Source organism: Moschus berezovskii, chromosome 4 (genome assembly GCF_049115385.1).
Source record: "Moschus berezovskii isolate FMDL1 chromosome 4, NW_MosBer_1.0, whole genome shotgun sequence".
In the NCBI taxonomy this organism is placed as follows: Eukaryota; Metazoa; Chordata; class Mammalia; order Artiodactyla; family Moschidae; genus Moschus; species Moschus berezovskii.
In genome coordinates, this window is record NC_142463.1 from 95,507,694 (window position 1) to 95,532,116 (window position 24,423).

The following is a 24,423-nucleotide window of genomic DNA, read 5'->3' on the forward strand; positions in this document are numbered from 1 at the left end:
TATGAAAGAAAGGAAGAGTGGCTATTTCAAAACAGGCTAGATTCTCTGCCCCAGAAAGCTAGTAGGTTACACAGTCTAATGATGTGGTCTTCAGACAAGCTGATGATTTTGGAGTTTGCTTATGTTCTCAGGTCCTGGGGTAGAAAGGAAAAGCAGCCTCCAGTTGAGAGCGACCTGGTTCAGTGAGTGAATTTCCTCTGTGGACAATCAAAGTTCAGTAAGAGCAAGAATGGAAAGTACAGAGGAGTTAAAGAAGTAGGGGATTTCCTGAAGGTGGGACATTATTTCACCACCCACTATCCCCCTATGTCTTCCTTTTCTCAGCATAGATTTTGTTATTACAGTAAACACTCCTTTGCAAATCCCCACAACTTCCTGGTGCCTCGTTCCCTGTGTAATACTCCTGGGAAACCCGTGACTCTTCCCCACCTTCTCTGCGCAGAGTGAGTCAGTACAGAACTCAAGTGTGCATTCACCGTGCCCTGTGACATTTCCTTTGAATGGGCCATGTCCCCTTCTGAGAAGGGCCTGTCTTCTTCCTCCTTAAACTTTAAGCTCCGCCTCTGCTCACACGCCCTTCAACCATCAACCTCACTTGATATTTCAGTGGAAAAGAACTGAAGCAATCCAGAAAGGTCCCTTTATTGCCTGCTTCTGAGTCCACGTTCTGTCTTCCTCCCATTTGCGTTGGAAGTTCCTCACGTCTGTGAAATGCTCCCTTCTCTACTTTGTGCACTCAAGACCCTTCCTTCTTGCTTTTCCAGGTTTGTTTCTCCTGAAGGTGGTGCCAATGGTGAAGAACCTGCCTGCCAGTGCAGGAGACATGAAGAGATGTGGGTTCCGTCCCTGGGTCTGGAAGATCCCTGGAGGAGGGCATGGCAACCCACTCCAGTATTCATGCCTGAAGAATCCCACGGACAGAGGAGCCTAGTGGGCTATAGTCCATGGGGTCACAAAGAGTCAGTCGTGACTGAGCGACTGAGCATACCCTCTCTACTTTGTGCCTTCAAGTCCCTTCCTTCTTGCTTTTCCAAGTACTTTTCTCCTACAAGGATATCTTCTCTACTGTCTCTCATTAATGCACACACATGTCAAAAAATAGACCAGTTATCTCTGACCCCCACCTCCCTGTCCAAATACTGTCCTGTTTCCTTACTCTTCTTCACAGCAAAACTTCCGGAACTCATTCTGTGTACATCTACTGCCTGCAGCTCCTTAAGCTTGTCCAGTTCTTCAGCCTTCTCCAACCCAGCTGCCGTTAGCACTCTACTGAAATTGCTGTTTTTTAAGTGTCCATTTTGTTTCCAAATGTAGCTGCACACCTCTGTCCTCATCTTAACTTGACCTCTAAAGCAGCATTGGGTATCCTCCTTCAGTCACACCTCTTTTTGTGGTGATTGTGACACCACCCTCCCCTCTGTTTCTTGCTTTTTCTGACCCCCTACTGCTGCTGCTGCTAAGTCGCATCAGTCGTGTCCGACTCTGTGCAAGCCCATAGACGGCAGCCCACCAGGCTCCCCCATCCCTGGGATTCTCCAGGCAAGAACACTGCAGTGGGTTGCCGTTTCCTTCTCCAATGCATGGAAGTGAAAAGTGAAAGTGAAGTCGCTCAGTCGTGTCCGATTTGTAGTGACCCCATGGACCGCAGCCCACCAGGCTCCTCCGCCCATGGGATTTTCCAGGCAAGAGCGCTGGAGTGGGGTGCCATTGCCCTCTCCACTCACCCCCTGCTGGTAGTGAGTTTTCTGTGGTAGCCCTCTTCTACTCAGCCACCAGGTGTGGAAGTGTACTGGGCTCCTGTCCTGAGCCTCCTCCTTCATCGTTTTCATAAGCTCTCATTTCCTCTCCCTTGAGCTCAAGACACATCTAAATGCTTGATGAGCATTTCAGTATGAATGTTTTTATAGGCATCTCAATCTCCATCTCATCCTCAAAATGTGTCTAAACAGAACTCTTACTTTCCCACTATGTACCTGATAACCCTTTTGCAGCTTCCTGTACCTCAAAATGTCACTACCACATGTATACAATGGAATATTACTCAGCCATAAAAGAAATGAATTGGGTCATTTAATAGTGATGTGGATAAACCTAGACTCTGTTATACAGAGTGAAGTAAGTCAGAAAAACAAGTATTGTATATTAACACATATATATGGTACTGATGAACCTATTTGCAGGACAGGAAAAGAGACACAGACGTAGAGAACAGACTTGTGGATGTAGTCGGGGAAGGAGAGGGTGGGGGGAACTGAGAGAGTAGCTCTGACATGTATACACTGCCATGTGTAAAGCAGAGAGCTAGTGGGAAGCTGCTGTGTAACACAGGGAGCTCAGCTCGGTGCTCTGTGATGGCCTAGAGGGGTGGGATGAGTGGAAGGGGGCTCAAGAGAGAGGGGATATGTGTATACTTATAGCTGATTCACACCGCTGTACAGTAGAAACTAACCCAGCATTGTCCTCCAATTTAAAAAATATATATCCTCAATATAAAAAATAAAACTTAAAAAAATGTCACCACCATCTACTGAATGGCTAAAATTAAAAACCTGGGTTAAATCCTTCACTCTCCCTTTCTCTCTTCCCCGCTCCACATCTCATTCATCAGCAAGTCCTGCTAGTTCTGCCTTTAAGATCCCTCCCACGTTCATGTGATTCATGTGATTCCATCACTCTTGCTTTCATCCAAGCCCACATCATCTCCTGGACCTGCTCCCACTTTTCCCTGTTGTACTGCATTCTTTTAAGTGTGAATGCTGAGCTTTAGAAACATAAGTCCAGGCATGCAATGTCTCTCTGTGCACTGGACTAAAATCCCAGCTCTTTACTGTGACTCAAGGGCCTTCGTGACCTGATGCCTGCCCAGCTCTCTGGTCTCATTACATCCCACCCAGCAAAAGGCACTCTGACATGTCTTCAAAGACCTTATGGCCATTGCACTCATCCTCATGTTCCCCAAACAGCTTTTCGGTGTTGATCACTTCCTCATCATCCAGGTCACAAATGTCACCTCCCCAGAGAAGTCTTCCTGGATACCTTATTTAAAGAGATTTTCTTCCAGCCTGTCCCTATATGTTTACTTGTTTAATGTGTCTCACTCTACTAGAACTTACACTCCATGAGGTCAGGGACCAAGTCTAGCTCATTTGCACCTGTATTCCCAGTGTTTAGAATAGTTTTATTAACCTCTAGTAGAAACTAATCAAATACTTATTAAATACTTGGATAAAAAAAACCTGGAGTATAGTTCAGTTTTTGGTCATAGAGCTTCCTTCACTCTCTTATTTAAATGGATTAAAGATCTAAATGTAAGACCGGAAACTATAAAACTCCTAGAGGAGAACGTAGGCAAAACACTCTCCGACATAAATCACAGCAGGATCCTCCAAGACCCACCTCCCAGAATATTGGAAATAAAAGCAAAAATAAACAAATGGGACCTAATTAAAATCAAAAGCTTCTGCACAGCAAAGGAAACTCTAAGCAAGGTGAGAAGACAACCTTCAGAATGGGAGACAATAATAGCAAATGAAGCAACTGATAAAGGATTAATCTCCAAATTATACAAGCAGCTCCTGCAGCTTAATTCCAGAAAACTAAGTGACCCAATCAAAAAATGGGCCAAAGAACTAAACAGACATTTCTCCAAAGAAGACATAAAGATGGCTAATAAACACATGAAAAAATGCTCAACATCCCTTATCATCAGAGAAATGCAAATCAAAACCACAATGAGATACCATTTCACACCAGTCAGAATGGCTGCTATCCAAAAGTCTACATGCAATAAGTGCTGGAGAGGGTGTGGAGAGAAGGGAACCCTCTTACACTGTTGGTGGGAATGCAAACTAGTACAGCCACTATGGAGAACAGTGTGGAGATTCCTCAGAAAACTGGAAATAGAACTGCCATATGATCCAGCGATCGCACTCCTGGGCATACACACCGAGGAAACCAGAATTGAAAGAGACACATGTACTCCAATGTTCATTGCAGCACTGTTTATAATAGCCAGGACACGGAAGCAACCTAGATGTCCATCTGCAGATGAATGGATAAGAAAGCTTTGGTACATATACACAATGGAGTATTTCTCAGCCATCAAAAACAATGCATTTGAATCAGTTTTAATGAGGTGGATGAAATTGGAGCCAATTATACAGAGTGAAGTAAGCCAGAAAGAAGAACATCAATACTGTATATTAACGCATATATATGGAATTTAGAAAAATGGTAACCTGAACCCTGTTTAAGAGACTGCAAAAGAGACATAGGCATTTAGAACAGTCTTTGGGACTCTGTGGGAGAGGGTGAAGGTGGAATGATTGGAGAGAATGGAATTGTAGCATGTATATTATCATAAGTGACCAGTCCAGGTTCGACGCATAAATTTTCCTCTGTTCATTTCTTTGAAAAAAAAAAATAAATAAAGAGCTTCTTGAATAAATAAATAAATAAATTACGACTTCCACGGAGAGCAGTAACTGCCTGGTTACTATCTTTAAGGGCAGCAGCACCCTAGACTATTATTTCTAATCCATGCAGGGCTAGGAAAATAGTTAATTGATCTTGTTAAGAGCTGCATGTGAAGGAGAAAAGAATTCAAAAGTAGTAAAGCACAGCATTAGTGAGGGGCTTCATCCTTGTTTATTCTCCAGTGCCTAAATGTCTGTGTGTGTTGTTGTTGCCTAAAGATGTCTTGTCAAGATCTTTATCCATCTGGTCTTGCAGGAAATACAAGAGAAGGGGAGAAGTTGATGTGCTTTGGGCCATAACGACTGGTTGTCAAAGCATGGGACAGGAGCAGTTTGAAGTATAGAGAACGGACAAGTAAGGGGTGTCTCCATGAGAGTTTTCAAGAAAGGGCTTTCTTAAACTTGTCTTTGCTGAGCCCAGGAAAGGGGCTATGGCGGGGGAGAGATGAGTAGTCTCTTGGTTCTCTGAGGTCACATCTGAGACACAGGTTGGCTTTCATCTCTGTAAGCAAAGGTCACTGTAACACGTCACTAGCTAGGTCTAAAGATAATGGTATTTTAAGTAGAAGGTCATTACTTTCTCTTTGAGTTTGTAAGTTTCCCTAGTGGTAAAGAATCTGCCTGCAATGCAGGAGACCCAGGTTCAGTCCCTGGGTTGGGAAGATCCCTTGGAGAAGGAAATGGCAACCCACTCCAGTATTCTTGCCTGGGAAATCCCATGGACAGAGGAGCCTGGGGGGCTACAGTCCATAGGTCACAAAGAGTCAGACACGACTGAACAACTAACACACACAGTACTCCAGGGATTATTTTTCATTGTGGTAAAACATACATAGCATAAAGTGTGTCATTTTAAAGCGTTCAGTACAGGGACATTAAATATATTCGCATCCTTGTGCAAACATCACCACTATCCACCTCAACAACTCTGTCATTATCCCAAACTAACAGGTAACTCCTCACTCTCCCAGCCCCTGGTAACCACTGTGCTACTTTGTCTCTGGGGATTTGATTAGTCCAGGTAAAGGAAAAACACTCCTCCAGTGTCTTCTCTACTGGCAACTACTTCCCTTTAGACCCTTCTGCCAACAGATACGTGTGGGTGGGAGTTAGGGGGCAGGGTGGGGCTCCCACATCAGGCTGTTCTGCCATACCAGCATGGTGTACTACAGTTTGGTTCAGGTCTGATACCATCTACCTGAGTTAACATCAGGTCCCACAGGTCAGGATTCCATCCCACAGGACTGCCCCGACTGCCCCCTTCAGACACCAGTCACAAATTCAGGCTGTTTCCTGTGCTTCTGATAAGCTGGTTGTAAATCAGAGTGTCCTCTGACCTCCTCTCTTGGTTGGATTAATTTGCTAGGGAATTTCACAGAACTCAAACATTTTATTTACTAGATTACTGATTTATTATAAAAAGTTGTAACTCCAGAACAGCCAGGTGGAAGAGGTGCACAGAGCAAGGCGTAGACGGATGGAAGGGAACAGAGCTTCCATGCCCTCAGAGCTCAACTGCCCTCCCAGTACCAGCACAAGTTCAGTGACCTGGAAGCTCTCCAAACCACATCTTTTTGGATTTTTTGGCAGCTTCATTATGAAGGCATGATTGATTAAGCCTTTGGCCATTGACAGTTGATTCAACCTCCAATTGCTCTTCTCTGCTCAGAGGCCTGGAGGGAGGGGATGAAAGTTCCAACCCTCTTTACATGTTTGGCTCCCCTGACAACCAGCCCCCATCTATGAGGCTTTCCAAAAGTCACCTCATTAACATAATAAGCTCAGTGTGATTGAAAGGGACTTGTTATAAATAATAAAAGACACCTGTTTTAGCTTTATTGCTCCGAAGCTTTTTCAGGAACTGGAAAAATAAGTCTTATAAAAAAATTTACCCCCTGAGGGGAAAGTTAGAGAGTTTGGAATGGACATGTACACACTGCTATATTTAAAATGGGTAACCAACAGGAACCTACTGTACAGCACATGGAACTCTGTTCAGTGTTACGTGACAGCCTAGATGGGAGGGGAAAATAGGTACATGTACATGTGTGACTGAGTCCCTTCGCTGTTCACTTGAAATCAACACAACATTGTTAATTGGCTCTACCCCAATATAATATAAAAGTTTTTTTTTTTAAAAAGATACCCCTGTAATTCTTACATAGGAAATTACAAGGGCTTCAAGAGCTATGTTATAGGAACAATAGTTGAAAACCAAATATATACTTATTATTATAAATTGCAGTGTCACACTCATAAATGGAATCATACAATATTTTTTCTTTTTGTCTGTTTCACTTAGCATAAGGTCAGAGTTCATCCATGTTGTAGCTTGCTAGAATTTCATTCCTTTTTAAGGCTATATAATATTCCATTGGATGTATATACCACATTTTGTTTGTCTGTTCATCTGTGAATGGACATTAGGGTTCATTCCACCTTTTGGATGTTGTAACTAATGCTGCTATGAACCTTAGCACACAAATACCTGTTGAATCCCTGCTTTCGGTTCCTTTGTATATATACTCAGAAGTGGAATCAGTGTATCATATGGTTTGTTTTTATTTAATTGTGAAGTTATGTCCAACTCTTTGTGACCCTGTGGACTCCACCAGTCTCCTCTCCCCATGGGATTTCCCAGGTTAGAATACTAGAGTGTGTTACCAATTCCTTCTCTGGGGAATCTTTCTGACCTAGGGATCAAAGTCAAGTCTTCTGCATTGCAGGATTCTTTAGCATTGAGCCACCTGGAAAGCCCAATTATATTGTTATTGTATGTATAATTTTTCAAGGAAAATACTCAAGGGATTTAAAGCCCATTAATTTATTGGAGAAAAGGACCGTTCATTTTTGGCCTCATATATGTCATATAGTATGTTAGGTGTCAGAGAAACAGAAACTAACGGCATACAGCTCTTCCTGTCTAGAAATGCAGGGACTTGGAGTGAAGGACATAGTCAACAGACGGGTAAGCAATTAGCTATTACATACTGTACTGTGTTCAGTGCTATAACAGGATGTTTATAGACTACTGTGGGAGCACATTACAATAACAATTTCTGGGGTTTCTGAAGACAGAATCTCCTTGGGTGTTGTCCTGGATGGATGTTCTGTTGAATTCTGGTTAACAGTGGTAATGCAGTGGAGAAATTCTAGTATACAAGTTTATGTTGTACATTTGCTTTTTTTAAATAGCTAACTCCATCCATCCATCTTTTCTGTGACTTAAATGTCTACCCTTTGTTTTTTTCTTCCTCTAGTGGTTTTTAATTGCCAACAGATCTTACAAAGTGAGTGCAGCAAGCTCTTTTTTCTTCAGTGGTGTGTTTGTAGGAGTTATCACTTTTGGTCAACTCTCTGATCGCTTCGGAAGGAAAAAAGTCTATCTCACAGGTAATCTGTTAGTGTTCATGAACTGAATAAGAGAAGTTATTTTCCTAAGGTTCCCAGAGAAATAGTAAGGAGACCATTTCCTTAAGTTTCTCAGGGAATTGCCGTGTGGACCCAGAACTGATTTTTATTTCACTGGTGAGAGGCCAAGTGCTTCTGGACAAGCATTTTAAAGCATACCTGAGGAAGGCCAGGTATTTGCATTATAAGCATTTCCTAGTGGTGCCTTCTATAATCCGTGGATTCTAATTCATGCCATGTTTCTAAGGAGAACAAAGATTAAGGCAGTTTGCTAGATCCATTTCCTTATATCCATTTCCTTATGTCTTGTGTGTTGATTCATTTCAGATGAGCTCCACAGGACTCAGCATAGTTCACTTGACAAGCTGAGTACGAGCTAGGAATTTTCAATTTCCAGCATGATTGGGAATGGTTGAAAACTGCACATGAGGACAGTAATCAACTTGTAACAAAGAAAGCCTCAGTTTTTCTTGATAATCTTTAAGAGAAATTGATTTAAAAACAAAATATACCCTAGAAAATTTAAATCCACAAAGATTTATCTTTACAAATTAACACACATATTACATTCATCGAGTGCGTTTTGCCTCTGGATTATTGCATACTGTTCTTCTCATTCTAGGTTTTGCTCTTGACATCTTGTTTGCTATCGCAAATGGCTTTTCCCCCTCCTATGAGTTCTTTGCAATAACTCGCTTCCTGGTGGGCATGATGAACGGAGGGATGTCGCTGGTGGCCTTCGTCCTGCTGAACGAATGTGTGGGCACTGCCTACTGGGCACTCGCAGGTACTGCTTCAATCCACCAGACTTGGAGATGGGGAGGGGCTCCAGAGAACTATGCAGGAACCAGCTTAGCCCTCGTATCTAAAATTGCATCTAGGCTTGAGGTGCTCTATCCAAATACTAGCTTTGCTTTCTTTCTTTCTGGCTTTTTTTTTTTTTTTTTTGACCATATGGGCTCTTAGTTCCCTGAGCAGGGATCCAACCTGCATTCCCTGCCTTGGAAGCGTAGTCTTCATCATGGGACCGCCAGGGAAATCCCTAGATTTCCTTCCCTGAGTTCTGTGTGGCCTTGAATGAGTCATTAGTCACTTCATTTTATTCCCCTATTGGTAGTCTCCCCTGGGGCCTACAGATGGTGACCTTGTCCCTATACTCACAGACTGCCTGAAGGTATTCGTTAACTGCTTTTTACCATAAAGTGAAAAATAGTGCAGAGAAAATACTAGAAACTCCTTTCTCAGTGCCGTGGTATTGTATTTTATTAAATCTTTGTCTCATAGGCCTTTTTACTGTTCTCTTCAAATCAGCAGGTAATACTCTTGTAGTATTTCTTTAGTGATGTTTAAGTTTCCAAATGGAGGCCATGTTCTGTATTACTTTTAACCATCCCATCATCTTCTCAAGAACTATAAATGATTTTAAAAGCATCCTTGACTTAATGTCTTGGGAGGGCAATTGCACTATGATTCTACTTTGTGGACTATAGGTTTGCAGTGAGAACTTTGTTTTGCTTTCCATTCATTTAAAAGTTATTGAGTACTATAGATGTTCTTGTACTAATATGGAAACAAGTTGATTGTACAGCTGTAGAAATGAGTCTGCACGAGGATGTAGGTGAGAGAGTGCGAACGACCATTTGATGAGCATCTGTTATGTACCAGGACCCAAGCTCCGCATCTGGCCCATGCCTCTAATAGTCCCAGAATCTACAAGTTAAGAATTTCTACCTTCATTTTGCAAATGAGGACACTTCACCACTGAAAGTGTTGTGGGAAGGGGAGCCCTTCTAGAACCCGAGAGTGGGCTCTTGTCTAACACTCAGAAGTGAATTGTCGGGGGGAGACACACATGCTGACGAAGCAAGAGACTTTACTGGGAAGGGCGCCCGGGTGGAGAGCAGTAGGGTGAGGGAGCCCAGGAGAGCTGCTCTGCCACGCGGCTCGCAGTCTCAGTTTTATGGTGATGGGATTAGTTTCCGGGTTGTCTTTGACCAGTCATTCTGACTCAGGGTCCTTCCTAGTGGCACATGAGTTGCTCAGCCAAGATGGATGTCAGTGAGAATTCTGGGAGGTGGTTGGACACAAGGTGTCTCCTTTTGACCTTTCCCAAACTCTTTTGGTTGGTGGTGGCTTGTTAGTTCCGTGTTCCTTACTAGGACCTACTGTCATAAAATACTGCAGATGGTTAATGGTGCCTGACCAGAGTGGGTGGTTTCAGTCAATGTGTTCCCCCTAACAAAAGGAGAGGTTGTGTGCCTGTTTTCACACAGCGCATGACTGTCAGGGCCAGGATGATGCCAGGCCCATGTCATACCACTTTTCCCTGAGGACTCCCCTCTTGTATCTTCCATTTGTTGTTGTTCAGTCACTCAGTCATGTCCGACTTTTGCGATCCCATGGACTGCTGCATGCCAGGCTTCCCTGTCCTTCACCATCTCCCAGAGCTTGCTCAAACTCATGTCCCTTGAGTCTGTGATGCCATCCAACCATCTCATCCTCTGTCGCCCCCTTCTCCTCCCGCCTTCAGTCTTTCCCAGTATCAGGGTCTTTTCTAATGAGTCAGCTCTTCACATCAGGTGGCCAAAGTATTAGAGCTTCAGCTTCAGCATCAGTCCTTCCAATTAATATTCAGGGTGGATTTCCTTCAGGACTGACTGGTTTGATTTCCTTGCAGTCCAAGGGACTCTCAAGAGTCTTCTCCAACACCACAGTTCAAAAGCATCAGTTCTTCAGCACTCAGCCTTCTTTATGATCCAGCTCTCACATCCATACATGACTACTAGAAAAATCATAGCTTTGACTATATAGACCTTTGTCAGCAAAGTAATGTCTCTGCCTTTTAATATGCGGTCTGGTTTGTCATAGCCTTTCTTCCAAGAAGCAAGCATCTTTTAATTTCATGGCTGCAGTCACCATCCTCAGTGATTTTGGAGCCCCCAAAATAAAAGCTGTCACTGTTTCCATTGTTTCCCCATTTATCTGCCATGAAGTGATGGGACTGGATCCCATGATCTTAGTTTTTTGAATGTTTAGTTTTAAGCCAGCCTTTCTACTCTCCTCTTTCACCTTCATCAAGTGGCGTTTTAGTTCTTTTTTGCTTTCTACCATTAGGGTGTTGTCATGGGTCACCTCATATGAATACTGGTTGCTTGGCCTTTTTTTGTCACTGGTCGTGTCTTCAGAGTTAGTAAAGGCTAATGTATTGAATTGAATGTATTCACCCTTATGGCAGAAAGTGAAGAGGAACTAAAAAGCCTCTTGATGAAAGTGAAAGAGGAGAGTGAAAAGGTTGGCTTGAAGCTCAACGTTCAGAAAACAAAGATCATGGCATCTGGTCCCATCACTTCATGGGAAATAGATGGGGAAACAGTGTCAGACTTTATTTTTGGGGGCTCCAAAATCACTGCAGATGCTGATTGCAGCCATGAAATTAAAAGACGCTTACTCCTTGGAAGGAAGGTTATGACCAACCTAAATAGCATATTAAAAAGCAGAAACATTACTTTGCCAACCAAGGTCCGTCTAGTCAAGGCTATGGTTTTTCCCATGGTCATGTATGGATGTGAGAGTTGGACTGTGAAGAAAGCTGATCACTGAAGAATTGATGCTTTTGAACTGTGGTGTTGGAGAAGACTCTTGAGAGTCCCTTGAACTGCAAGGAGATCCAACCAGTCCATTCTAAAGGAGATCAATCCTGGGTGTTCATTGGAAGGACTGATGCTAAAGCTGAAACTCCAATACTTTGGCCACCTCATGCGACGAGTTGACTCACTGGAAAAGAGTCTGATGTTTGGAAGGATTGGGGGCGGGAGGAGAAGGGGTCGACAGAGAATGAGATGGCTGGATGGCATCATTGACTCGATGGACATGAGTTTGAGTGAACTCTGGGAGTTGGTGATGGACAGGGAGGCCTGGCATGCTGTGATTCATGGGGTCGCAAAGAGTCGGACACAACTGAGCAACTGAACTGAACTGAACTGAATGTATTGAATTGGAAGACAGAGACAAAATAAGCTCTGCTGTATTCATGTGTCCACCGAACTGCTGTCCAAGCTGAAGGACACAGAGGTTTGGACAAGTTAGAACTAAACTGGGGAGGAGGAGACACCAGCTCCATCCTCGCAGGACAGGCTTCTTGCCTGCTTCTTACACATCATGCTTCATAATTCACTTTGTCTATATTAGCTTTCAGAAAAGCCTTTAGAGATGGGCTTTTTTTTCCCCCCTAACCCAGGTCCTAAGTTAGGATCAGTGAGAAAATATCCTTTGAGTCTTCAGTTTGCATTGAGACTTTTAAAGTCATTTTTGCAAGTAGTGGGTTCACACTTGCTGGGACTTTGCCAGAAATGAGTGATGATAGTGTTCATGACCACTCACATTATCCAGGGGAAGACACAAAACACCCTCTCCTGGGGTTTTGGTTTCCCTGAGTCCAAAATCTTGCTCATGCAAAGCATTATGAGTACATGTTTTTCATCTTCCTGGCACATTCTTCTAGTAAAATATTCACATTTGACTCTAGTGGTTCCATGAGGAAGATGCTTTCTTACAAAACATGTATACTTCCTCCACCCCACCAAGTTCTCTAGGATGATTCCTGTCCCGTTGCATATCTTCAGCACAAAGAAAGACCTCTTGGTCTCTTGCTCCCTTTCCAGTTGCCTGAAGCCAGTGAAAAGATTTCTGTTAAAGCACTTTCACCTTCCATTCTTTTCCTTGAGGCTGAGTTAAAGTAAGGCTATTAAAATTTCTATAGCAAAGGGAAAAGGGAGAAAGGGGAAAAAACCTGCAACAGTGGTACCAGATGGTTGCCAAATTCAATGTGAAACTCAGAAGGAGCTTGAGAGAGTTCCCGGAGGGCCAGTGCACTTGACCTGCACCCAGGACAGAAATCAGTTTCTGCTGCCCCTAAAACTCTTGTGAGGAGTTTCTTCCTTCCCTCTCCCATGAGCAGTCTTTCCCCAAAGTTTTGTCCTTGACCTTTCTTTCCAGGCTATTCTCTCCAGCACAATTAAAAAAAACAAAACCTTTTTATTTTGTTTTGATAATTTCAAGTGAACAGGGAAGAGTCTCAGCCATACATATACATGTATCCGTTCTCCCCCAAACTCCCCTCCCATCCAGGCTGCCACGTGACATTGAGCAGCATTCCATATGCTATACATACATCCTTGTTGGTTTTCTGTTTTAAATGTAGCAGTGTGTACTTGTCCATCCCAAACTCCCTAACTGCCCCTTCCCCCACAGCATTTGTTCTGTAAGTCTGTGAGTCTCTTTATGTTTTGTAAGTAAGTTCATTTGTATCATTTCTTTTTCGATTCCACATATAAGGGATGTCATATGATATTTCTCCTCTATCTGACTTCAGTCAGTATGACACTCTCTAGGTCCATCCATGTTGCTCTCCAGCACGATTTTATATATTCCTATAACTTCAGATATGCTCAGAACTGAAAGAAATCGAGGGGGGAAATCTAAATGATTCACAATAGGGGATTAATGGGAGGAATCCCATGGACAGAGGAGCGTGGCAGGCTGTACAGTCCACAGGTTGCAAAGTGTCGGCCATTACTAAAGCGTCTTAGCATGGCATGGCACCCTGATTGTTTAGCAGTAAAAAAAATTTTTTTTGGAAAATTTGTGCATGATTACAAATAATATTTTCAGTATGTATAAAATGCTATATAAAGTACATACAATAAAGTATAAGTGCAAACTGAAAACATCCATTTTTAACCAGTTGCAGTGTAGTACTTAACAAGAATAATTGAAAATTATTGAGAGTAGAAAAGATAAAATACTAAAGCTATGTAAAATGTCATATTAATATATTTATTTTAAATTTTCTTATGTAAATAACTTATAACAAAAGTTATTGATGTTCATTGTAAAAAAAAAATCAGGAAACATATAGAAGTGAAACATAAAGAGCACATACGGTCCTGCCCACCCGAGGACCACAGTTGGGTATCACGTGCAGAAGTCTGTTGACCCCTCAAATTAACGTATTGCTTTCTTCCACCTAAAATCTACATCCTTCTCCGGGACTTCTATCTATAGCCGTGTCATCATGGTATTTAAGTCAGGAAACTAGAACCTTTGAATCCTTTCCTCCTGTTTACCATATCCAGCTGATGCCAGGTCTTTCTGTGACAGAGACTCACCTGTGATGTGCTTAGATACAAAGGGGAATCATTTGGCTAACACAACCAAAGCAAGAAGAACCAGGCCTTGGCAATGCTTAGAACCAGGAAGTTAGATGTGTCTCATTTCTGTTTCCCGTTGTCTCTGAGAAACTTCCCCTGCTCGGTCAGGGATGAGGCCCAGGAGGTCATTGTTTTAACTGCCAAGTTCAGTATTTGAAAATCCTGAAATACTGGTAGGAGCTCTGATTGTCTCAGCTGGGGTCACCAGGGGGGAACCACGATTGACATCTCCCCCTTGAACTGCAAGGATGAAATATGGGGAGGTCATCTTTCCAAAAAAAGGAAAGGATTCTTGGAGTTAGAAAGGAGTGCTAAGTAGGCAATATTTTATAACAGATACTCACCAGCGGAGGCTTCCAGATGGCATTTTTGGGGAAGTTAATAGATATAAGGGGCTATACCCTTTTTACAATAGGACCGTATAGCTAACATTTGTACAGCATGCATTATTTCATTTGAAACTAATGACTATACTTTTTGAGGTTTGTATTATTATTTCTCTTTCATTTATAAGGAAACAGAGACTCAGATATTTAGTGATTTTCCCAAAGTCACATGACAGTGTGTAGAAGAACTGGGGTCTGAACTTGGTCCCGCTAAAGTGGTCCCATCCTGTGGCCCTTTGTCTTTTTGCCCACGTTGTTGTCAATAGATACTGAGTACTTGAAACTATTCTGAGCAATGACAGAAAGCCGTGTTCTTGGAAACCAGGTGCTATTTGGTGCACTGTAATGAATCTGTAATAGCTATTGATTATCTAAGTTTCTAGGGAAATCACAGGGAATGGAAATCCCATTCCCTTAGTTAGCAGACCACATGCCCTGACTGGTTTTCTGTTCATGCTGAACTTACTGTCACATTAGCCTTCCCTTCTGCATCCCCCTTTTCCTCACTAGGGCAGACAGCAAACAAGTCATTGTGTTTTGTTATAGGTTGATAATCTGTGGACAAGAATAAGAGAAATGTTTGTCTTGCAGGATTGTTGTTGACAATTCCTATAACAAAGTCATATTGCTGTGGGATGCCCACAGGAGTCCGCCTTTCCCTAGAAGGGTGACAGGGGACAGGAACAGTACCGAGCGCAGGCTGTCCAGTCAGACTGGGGGACAGCACCTCCTGGTTGGGCCACATGCAGCCCCATGTCTTAGACTGCAGCACCTAACTTTCTCTGAGCTATTTCCTCCCTCTGTAGATAGCTAATAGTGGTACTAGCTTTATAGGAAATGTTTATAAAGTCTAATGCTCAACAAATAATAGCTATTATATAAATAAATAGTGATAGATGTACTTTACTACTAATAGTAGCAGTTATAGAAAGCATGTCAGAGGTACAGAATTTACAAGTATACTGGGCAGGACAGTGGGTTTGTACTCATTTGTTATTTATTTCAAATATCCTAAGATGCTTAGCAAGCCTATGGTTGATGTTTTTACTGTCAGTGTGCTGACAAAAATTCATGCTTCTACTTGGAAGAGAAAGACAAGAAACAAATGTAAAATGTCATGTATCTGGTGGTGATAAATGGGGAAGGACAGTATGGAGAACTGGGGAGTAGGCTGTGATTCAAGATAAAGGTTTCAGGGACAGCCTCTGTGATGGAGATGCAGTCCCACCACTGCCATAGTCTCATGACCTAAAAACCTCCCACCGCGCAGCAAACAATATTTCCAAGTCTCAGTCACAAGTTCAGGCAGATGTCAGTGCAACATCAATGCAGAAAGCACTTGGGCAGCCCTTAAAATTTATCTTGACCACATGTAGTTTGTATTTTTCATCTGTCCTTCCTTCTTTCCCACTGATTTCCTGGCCTCTCTTCTGGTTTTATCATCTGATCCTCGATGATATCTGTGTAGGTTTTTCTTTCTGCTGACATCTCAGAAAGAAAGGATTGGTTCTATGACCTGGGTTGGAAATGGGGTTGCAGATGGTTCTTTCTCCAGTAACAAGTCTCTTTTCCTGAATTAGGGTCAATTGGTGGCCTCTTCTTCGCAGTCGGCATTGCCCAATATGCCCTGTTGGGATACTTCATCCGTTCCTGGAGGACCCTAGCCATACTGGTTAACCTGCAGGGAACAGTGGTTTTTCTCTTATCTTTGTAAGTAGTTTTTCTTCTTAGACTTTTAATTTAATAAGCAGAAGGAATGTCTTAAGAGGATGCGGGTCAATGAGCAGCGTTATTCCCTTTCAGGAGTTTGCCTGAACTGACTTTGGTGAAGAACTAAATTCCGCAAGTGCTCCAATGCTTGGCAGCTCCTGGGAAGAGAGATGCTTAATTAATTCAGAATGCAGGTATCCCTTGTTTAAAGTAACCTCTCAACCTCTGCATTTTAACCTTCAAATTCTCAAGGGAGGGTACTAGTTTCTTTTTTAACCTAATGCCTTAAGCTTAAAAATCTTCAGGCTGGATCAGATCACGTGCTAGGGGTGTGACCAAAGTATGATATTATAGACCAGTCTATGCATATTGAATATAGAGTGATACCTCCTCATTCCATAGATAACTGTCATCTCAGGGCCTCTGTAGGTGAACATGGGAAGATCCTCAGATATGGGAGAAATCCTTAGAGTGCATGGATTCAAAGCAGTACAAGGATGATGCCTTGGTCAAAGCAAGATATCACACCATGCTCCTCTTAAGGCTGTAAGATGAGCCACCAACTTAGGCCTGTTTCTCCAGAAGTTTTACTGTGCTTGTGAAAGGCTTTCTCCCCTCAGATATCAGACCTTTAATCCTAAACATCAAAATCTTTGGAATAAATAAAATTTTCAGCCAGTGGTGCCAGCTTTCTTCTTTCCTGTAAAGTGAGATGCCTGTAATGGAATTTTCATTGAGGTAGCAATTTGATTTAGTAATTCTTTATGTAAGTTCTACTAATTGAGATTTGGGAATTGAGCTGAAATCTGTTTTCATTCTCTCTTTGAAATTAAGAGAATTGTTAAGTGCAAAAATGAATATAGTAGAAATAGTTAACCTATATTTATTGATGTTGTTGTTTAGTATCTAAGTCCTATCTGATTCTTTTGCGACCTCATGGACTGTAGCCCGCTAGGCTTCCCTGTCCATGGGATATCCCAGGCGAGAATGCTAGAGTGGGTTGCCATTTCCTTCTCTAGGGAATCTTCCCTACCCATGGATTGAACCCATGTATCCTGCTTAGCAGGCAGATTCTTTACCACTGAGCCTCCAGGGAAGCCCCCAACCTTTATTAGAAAGGTAAAATTTATGAAATGCATTCAGTTATGTGAACTAGAGTGAGATAATTTTATTAGAAAGGAAAACTAGCCATATTTTATTATGCTGTATATTATAAAGTTTTGGAAAAAATGGATTCCTCTAATTAATAAGCATTCTTGTTCATATTAGTAAATAAATGTATTTTATTTTTAAATATTTAATGAACTGCCTACTTCTTAGAGCCTTCCAGGTGGCACAGTTGGTAAAGAATCTGCCTGCCAATGCAGAAGATTCAGAGACCATGGGGTCGCAAAGAGTCAAACACGACTGAGTGATTGAGCACGCAGGCATACTTTTTAATCTAGGCTGGTTCTCATCCCTCCTTCAATAGTAGAGTGACTTCACTGGTTGATCCAAGGCATTCTTTTAGTTTTCAGAATGTATATTCTGTTTGTTACTGCTTAGTGCTCGGTGGGGACTTTGACTTGATGAGAGATTAATTCTGCTCTTGAAAGATGGGAAGCAGAAGAAAGCACGTAGAGTCACACTGTATGTGTATTCTGTCAAGCCCGGAAAGCAAGGCTGGCTGCAGGCAGCCTCCAGCTTATCTCCCATCCCACCCTGTGTTCCCATCAGCATACAAGCTGCTCCCTGTTCCAGTGTACACCTCGGGTTGCTCCGCCTCAGCGCCTGCTAGTCAGTGCTCTGGCCAGCTCCTCAGTGCCGTCTCGCCATTTCTCTTATTTATTAGTAGCCTTCCCAGTTTGCTTTTCCTGGTCAGATACCCATTCATTCCCCTTCTTGTCTGAATTCTGCAGTACTTATCTGGCACCCTTCCAGTGGTCCCTTATTTCTGCCTCACGCGGAGCCTAACCTCTATAAAATGAGCTCTGAACAGCCCTGGCTCTTTGCTCAGCTGCGTTTCCCAGCACCAAAGCCCTGGGCCCTTCCATAGACCAGATGCCTCCTGTCCATTGGACAGATGTTGGCACAAAAACCTTTAGAATTAGCCTTCATTAACCGTCAGCAACATCAGAAACAGTCATGTCATTTTAGAGACATACCTTGTTTGTTTTACTAGAGACCTTGTTATTTAGCTCAAAAATTCCTCGTTTTCACAACACTTGAATTAGAACAGTTTTATTTTAGAAATCAGTGCCCCCTTAATTTAAAAAGGTTTTCACAGGACATTTTTGAGCAGAGGCCTCAGTGTTAAATTAGCAATATAACTTCTAAAAGTGATCAGGACACTGTGTAGAGGGCAGCATATTCAAGGGCCTCCTTTTCCTTTTAGAAACATGCCCTACTGTTTTGTGGGAATAATCAGCTCGTGTTAGAACTCGTATTCCTAAATCTGTCCATTGACAACTGGGTGGGGTTTTGTTGTTGAGAAGCTTATCGGCTTCTCAAAATGTGGAGAAATATCAGGTCCTATGTTTAAATCATCCAGATAAATCCAAGTAGAAATAGTTTCATTAACACAGAGTCACATTTCTAAAACCTGAGTGTTTCTCAAATACCATCTTTAAACATGATTTATAAAGTTTTAAAAGTGACTTTATTGCTTATGAACAACTCTGAAAACACAGAGAACCTTAATGGGGGCGGGAATAAGTTAGTCAGAGATACAGTGACTGCTAACGTGTTGACTGTTTCCTAGTTGGTCCTTTTCCACTCCTCTCAGCCTCCTCAGTTTTAATTTTTACTTTAATAGATTTTCTGTTATTTCAGCTATATTTCTATCCCATGTACACTCTCCATATTCACCCCACCAGTCTTATGTTCCTTTTATTTGTATTTAGGCTTGATCAGATAGTTTTACGTTGTGCCTCATATATGGCCCTGTGGATACCGGTTGATCCGATGATAATCATCGGCTGGCCTAACTTCCAACAAAATGGCATTTTACTTGATTATTTTGCTTGTGTATTAGTAACATTAATCAGATAGTAGTGAAAAAGTGGATAAAGGAATTTTTTCAGGAGGTTATAGAAGCCTTTGTTCCTGAATCCAAATGTTGTGCCTGAGTAGTCTCTCCCCCAGCAGAACTCCTGGGAAAATGCCTGCCTTTTTTTGTTTCCATTGTCTTTCCTCTCAGTGCCTATTACATTGCTCATGCAAAATGAAAGTGCTCAACTGGTTATTGACAAACTGACTCTCCATGAAGTTACAGACGGTGTGGTGTTTGTTGCCCTTCACTCTCCTTACTGAAAGGCGTGGAGAGTTCTAAAAGGCACTTTAAATATCCTTCAATTAAAAACAAGTAAATCAAAGTAAATGCATGCAAGTTTCATTTTAGTCAAATAATATCAAATTAGATCAAAAGGTTTGATGCTGTGTTTTATAAACAAAGTGTCCATGTTCCTGCCACCAGTTGGTTTTTGAAAGGTCCCCTAAAAATATGCAGAACTGTGAAGAGGAGAAAAGATGCATAATACCTGTCTTGAAACTGATGAAAGAGAGCTGTGGCAATAGAAATGTTTGGTACTTTATAGCTACAGTAAGAAACAACTATTGTTTTTTTGGAACTGAAAGTTAACCACAAAATAAGCTTTGTTTCTTGAAGGACTTGGGAGATCAGGAAATATCCTCAGGACATATTAAAGTGAGTGTGTCAGCTGACTGCAGAATATTAAAGCTTTAAAAGCTCTAAAACTGCTAAAATGTGATCACTTATTTTTCATTTTTATATGTAGTCTTAAAATCTACATTTTAAATAGCATCACTATGTTAAAAATACTTTAAAAATTCTTTTCTGATGTATAATAGAGATTTTAATCTTTGTGAGGCTTTTTCAGAACTTTAAAAATTCTGTATTATGTTTATTAATATTATTCTAACAACACTTGACCATGATTTGGAATTTCATCTTTGATGCATGTTTTATGAAGAATTACTCAGTATTGTATTGCTGTTTATATATTATTTATATAATTTATAAATTGCTATTTATATATTAAAATTTGCTGAACAGTAAATGCATCGTGTTGATGTTTGGTAGTAACCAACACAATACTGTAAAATAATTATCCTTCAATTAAAAATAAGTAAAAAAAAAAGTAAATGCATAGTCTGCTTTTTTCGCTGCAGCTTTGGAAGCATGATTTTGGTTTCCATTCATAAAAGAGGCCATTATTTATGTTGGCAACTGTTGACAACTGCCCTCTGTAGCCCTCTCTCTTCCACGTGTCATTGGGAGAGTCAGGCTTTAAACCTAACATGGAATCCACTTGTGGTTTGGGGACCATGTACAGCGTGGGGGATCTGTCTCCTTCTGGTGCGTATGTACCTATACGAATATACAGCCTTTGATGACGTCTCTTTCAGATTCATTCCTGAATCACCTCGTTGGTTATACTCCCAGGGTCGACTGCGTGAGGCTGAAGCCGCTCTGTACCTCATTGCCAAGAGGAACCGCCAGCTCAAGTGCACCTTCTCACTAACACACCCAGCCAACAGGAGCTGCAAGGAGACCGGCAGCTTCCTGGACCTGTTCCGTTACCGGGTGCTCTTGGGGCACACCCTGACCCTGATGTTCATCTGGTAATTCTCTCTAAGGGCTCTTCTATTGATCTGCAACCCAGGTTATTGATAATCTCTTCTTTCTTCAGGGTTACAGAAAACTTCACTCTTGTGTTCAGCATGAGATTGTTTTCAAAAACAAGCAACCCTCCCCTGCCTCCCTTAGGCATTGTGCTCACCTGAGCTTTCTCAGCATCCTCCCTTTCAAGGAGGAAGTAATGGTGCCTGCCAGGAGGTTTACTGAACTTACAGATGTCAGAAACACATTTTTGCTTATGAAGTATCTAATGTGAATTTTAAATCCCCCAGTTCAGTTCAGTTCAGTCGCTTAGTCGTGTCCGACTCTCTGCGACCCCATGAATCACATCACGCCAGGCCTCCCTGTCCATCACCAACTCCCGGAGTTCACTCAACCTCATGTCCATCGAGTTGGTGATGCCATCCAGCCATCTCATTCTCTGTCGTCCCCGTCTCCTCCCACCCCCAATCACTCCCAGCATCAGGGTCTTTTCAAATGAGTTAGCTCTTCGCATCAGGTGGCCAAAGTATTGAGTTTCAGCTTCAGCATCAGTCCTTCCAATGAACACCCAGGACTGATCTCCTCTAGGATGGACTGGTTGGATCTCCTTGCCGTCCAAGGGACTCTCAAGAGTCTTCTCCAACACCACAGTTCAAAAGCATCAATTCTCGATGCTCAGCTTGCTTTATAGTCCCATTCTCACACCCATACATGACTGCTGGAAAAACCATAGCCTTGACTGCTACTGCTGCTACTGCTAAGTCACTTCAGTCGTGTCCGACTCTGTGTGACCCCATAGACGGAAGCCCACCAGGCTCCCCCGTCCCTGGGATTCTCCAGGCAAGAACACTGGAGTGGGTTGCCATTTCCTTCTCCAATGTGTGAAAGTGGAAAGTGAAAAGTGAAAGTGAAGTCGCTCAGTCGTGTCCGACCCTTAGCGACCCCACGGACTGCAGCCTACCAGGCTCCTCCATCCATGGGATTTTCTAGGCAATAGTACTGGAGTGGCTTGCCATTGCCTTCTCCGATAGCCTTGACTAGATGGACCTAAATCCCCCAACCCTCCTCCTCAAAGAAGAAGGAAAGCAGCAGACACACCAGGGACAGAAGAGTTTCTAAGGAGGATTTTGAAGCACCTCCCCTTGGTTTTGGCCTCAGGCAGGTAGCACATTCTAATTGAACATTCCCACTCACTGACTCAACAAGTGAGCTAACTGTTATCCTTCCTATGAATGAGATCCTAGGCATGTCCTAGGAGTGCCACATGACAGCCTCAAAAAAGCCTCAAAGCCCCAGGTGCCAGTCAGTGAGTGAATGGGTTAGCACTCTGCAAACCTGATTTTCTAGTTTGGCTGATTCTGACCTGCCCTCAAAATGTTCTTAGGATTAATGTAGATTGCACTGAATGGTTCAAAATGGTTCCACTGAAAGAATAAAATTGTGGAAAAGGGAGAAATGGATAATCTATATGTAGAATTTGTAGAGTACCCATGTATTTTAATATTATTCATTCCATTAAAGTGCCATAAGTGTAATTTGGTCCGGGATTGGACACGAACATCATATATACTGGCCTAAAGGATGGTTGTGCTGTGGTTTGCATGTATTTGGCAAGAAGGCTACATAGAAACTTGTATTTTTCACATGGGAAGTAGAGGCGAGTCATTTTATATGAAGTTAATCATATATATATAAAGCTAAAAAGAACAGTAGATTGAGAATAAGAAGCTGCAAAGATAGTTTTCTATAGCATGATTCTCTTTTCCCACCCAATCAAACCCTGGCTACCACCTATATGGTTAGGGGCCAGGTCACACCAGCTCACTGAGCCAGCTTGCTGCTGGAATGTCATGGATACATAAGAAATGTTGAATGAAGGACACAAACTTGGAGGCATGGGGATTAAGGGAGTAAGGGAACCTGTTTTTTAAATAATCAATTGATTAATTAATTTTAAATTTTTATTGGTGTACATTGATCTACACTGTTGTGTTAGCTTCAGGTCTGCAGCAAAGTGGTGCATATACATCTATCCTTTTTTTTTAGATTCTTTTCCCATATTAGGCCATTATAGAGTTTTGAGCAGAGTTCCCTATGCTGCTGTATAGTAGCTATACAGTAGCACAGGGAAGGACTGTTAGTTATCTATTTTATATATAGTAAAGTATGTATGGGGGCTTCCCAGGTGGTGGTAATGGTATAGAACCTGCCTGCCAATGCAGGAGACATGAGTTTGATCCCTGGGTCGGGAAGATCCCTTGAAGGAGGGCATGGCAACCCACTCTAGTGTTCTTGCCAGGAAAATCCTGTGGACAGAGGAGCTTGGAGGGCTACAGTACGTAGGGTCACAAAGAGTCAGACATGACTTAGCAAATCAGTTCACGCACACACTGCAAACCCCCCACCTACACACACACACCTAGTGTGTATCTGCCAATCCCAGTCTCTCAATTTGTCTGTCCCTCTTACCCCTGATAACCGTAAGTTTGTTTTCTACATCTGTAACTCTGTTTTGTAGATAAGTTTATTTGCACCCTTTTTTTTTTTTTGAATCCACATATAAGCAACATCACATGATATTTATCTTTCTCTGTCTGACTCACTTCATTCAGTATGCCAGTTTCTATGTCCTTCCATGGGAGCTACTAATTTGAGGTTCTGTCGATTGTAAAGGAAATGCTTACAAAGTATGTTCAGGTACTTAAGGCTCCATAAAACTGCATTTGCATGTCACGTAGACACTCAATCAAACCGTCTGCCTTGAAGGAAGCATCTACTTTCTTAGGAGTTACTTACTTACAGTTTTTAAGGTTTTTTTCCCAGGAATATTAACTTTTGGGTTCTGGACTTCAGGGGATGAAAACAAAATAGACAAACAAACTAGACCCAGAGTCAGGGAGAACATTCCTGTTTATTTTATGTCTTACACAGCCAAAGGAGCTCTTCTCAAATAAACTTCTTCCCCCAGGGCTCAGAATGTTAAAATACATGACAACAGAGACAGTGTCATTCCACATAGTGCCATTCTTTTTGAAGATGCTATAAAATTCTAAAATCTTTTCTGTGGATCAGTCATTTAAGAAAGCCTTTAACTGGGGAGTGAAATTATACCTCTGTGTTTAACATCTGTTCCTTTGGTTATTTCCCACAGTAGTGCCTTTTTAAATAATTTCATGATACCCTAAGTATACTGTTAAATATTATGCAAGCATTTAAAATTTTTGTTTGGGTCCCATAAACAGGATTGAAATGATTTTAATAGCTGTAATTATGCATCCAGAGGACCAACTCTACCATCAAGGAAATTTGTAGGCGGAGTCCCCATCTCGGGACCAGAGGCCTCCCTTGCCTGTTCTCCCGGTTTTCTCTTACCACCAGCTAAGCTCCGCTAGTGCCTTTAACTGGCTTAGTTTGCTTGTGCCCTTCTTACTACCTTCACAGCATGAATTAAATATGTATGTGTATTTCTATTTTAAATGCAGAATAAATACATACCAACACATACAATACATTAGGAATAACATTAACTAAGAGGAAGGTCTCATCTCTACTGCAGATGGAAAGGATTCTAAAAATATTTTAGGAAGGGGATTCCCCTGGCAGTCCAGTGG

The 24,423-nt window shown here is 42.0% G+C and overlaps 1 protein-coding gene across 4 annotated transcripts in view; it reads left to right on the plus strand.

Annotated features, from left to right (window-relative positions):
* Positions 1-24,423, plus strand: part of SLC22A15 (solute carrier family 22 member 15) — a 119,592-nt gene that overhangs the window by 60,079 nt on the left and 35,090 nt on the right. For 3 of the 4 annotated variants that reach the window (XR_016037261.1, XM_055402725.2, XM_055402724.2), the window contains exons 3-6: positions 7,736-7,868; positions 8,509-8,673; positions 16,062-16,191; positions 20,599-20,814. Coding sequence is in view for 3 of the 4 variants with exons in the window: in XM_055402725.2 (XP_055258700.1) it covers positions 7,736-7,868; positions 8,509-8,673; positions 16,062-16,191; positions 20,599-20,814 (644 nt within the window). In the remaining variant the exon portion in view is untranslated. The remainder of the gene's footprint in view (positions 1-7,735; positions 7,869-8,508; positions 8,674-16,061; positions 16,192-20,598; positions 20,815-24,423) is intronic. The other variant, XM_088835612.1, reaches the window with a different exon arrangement.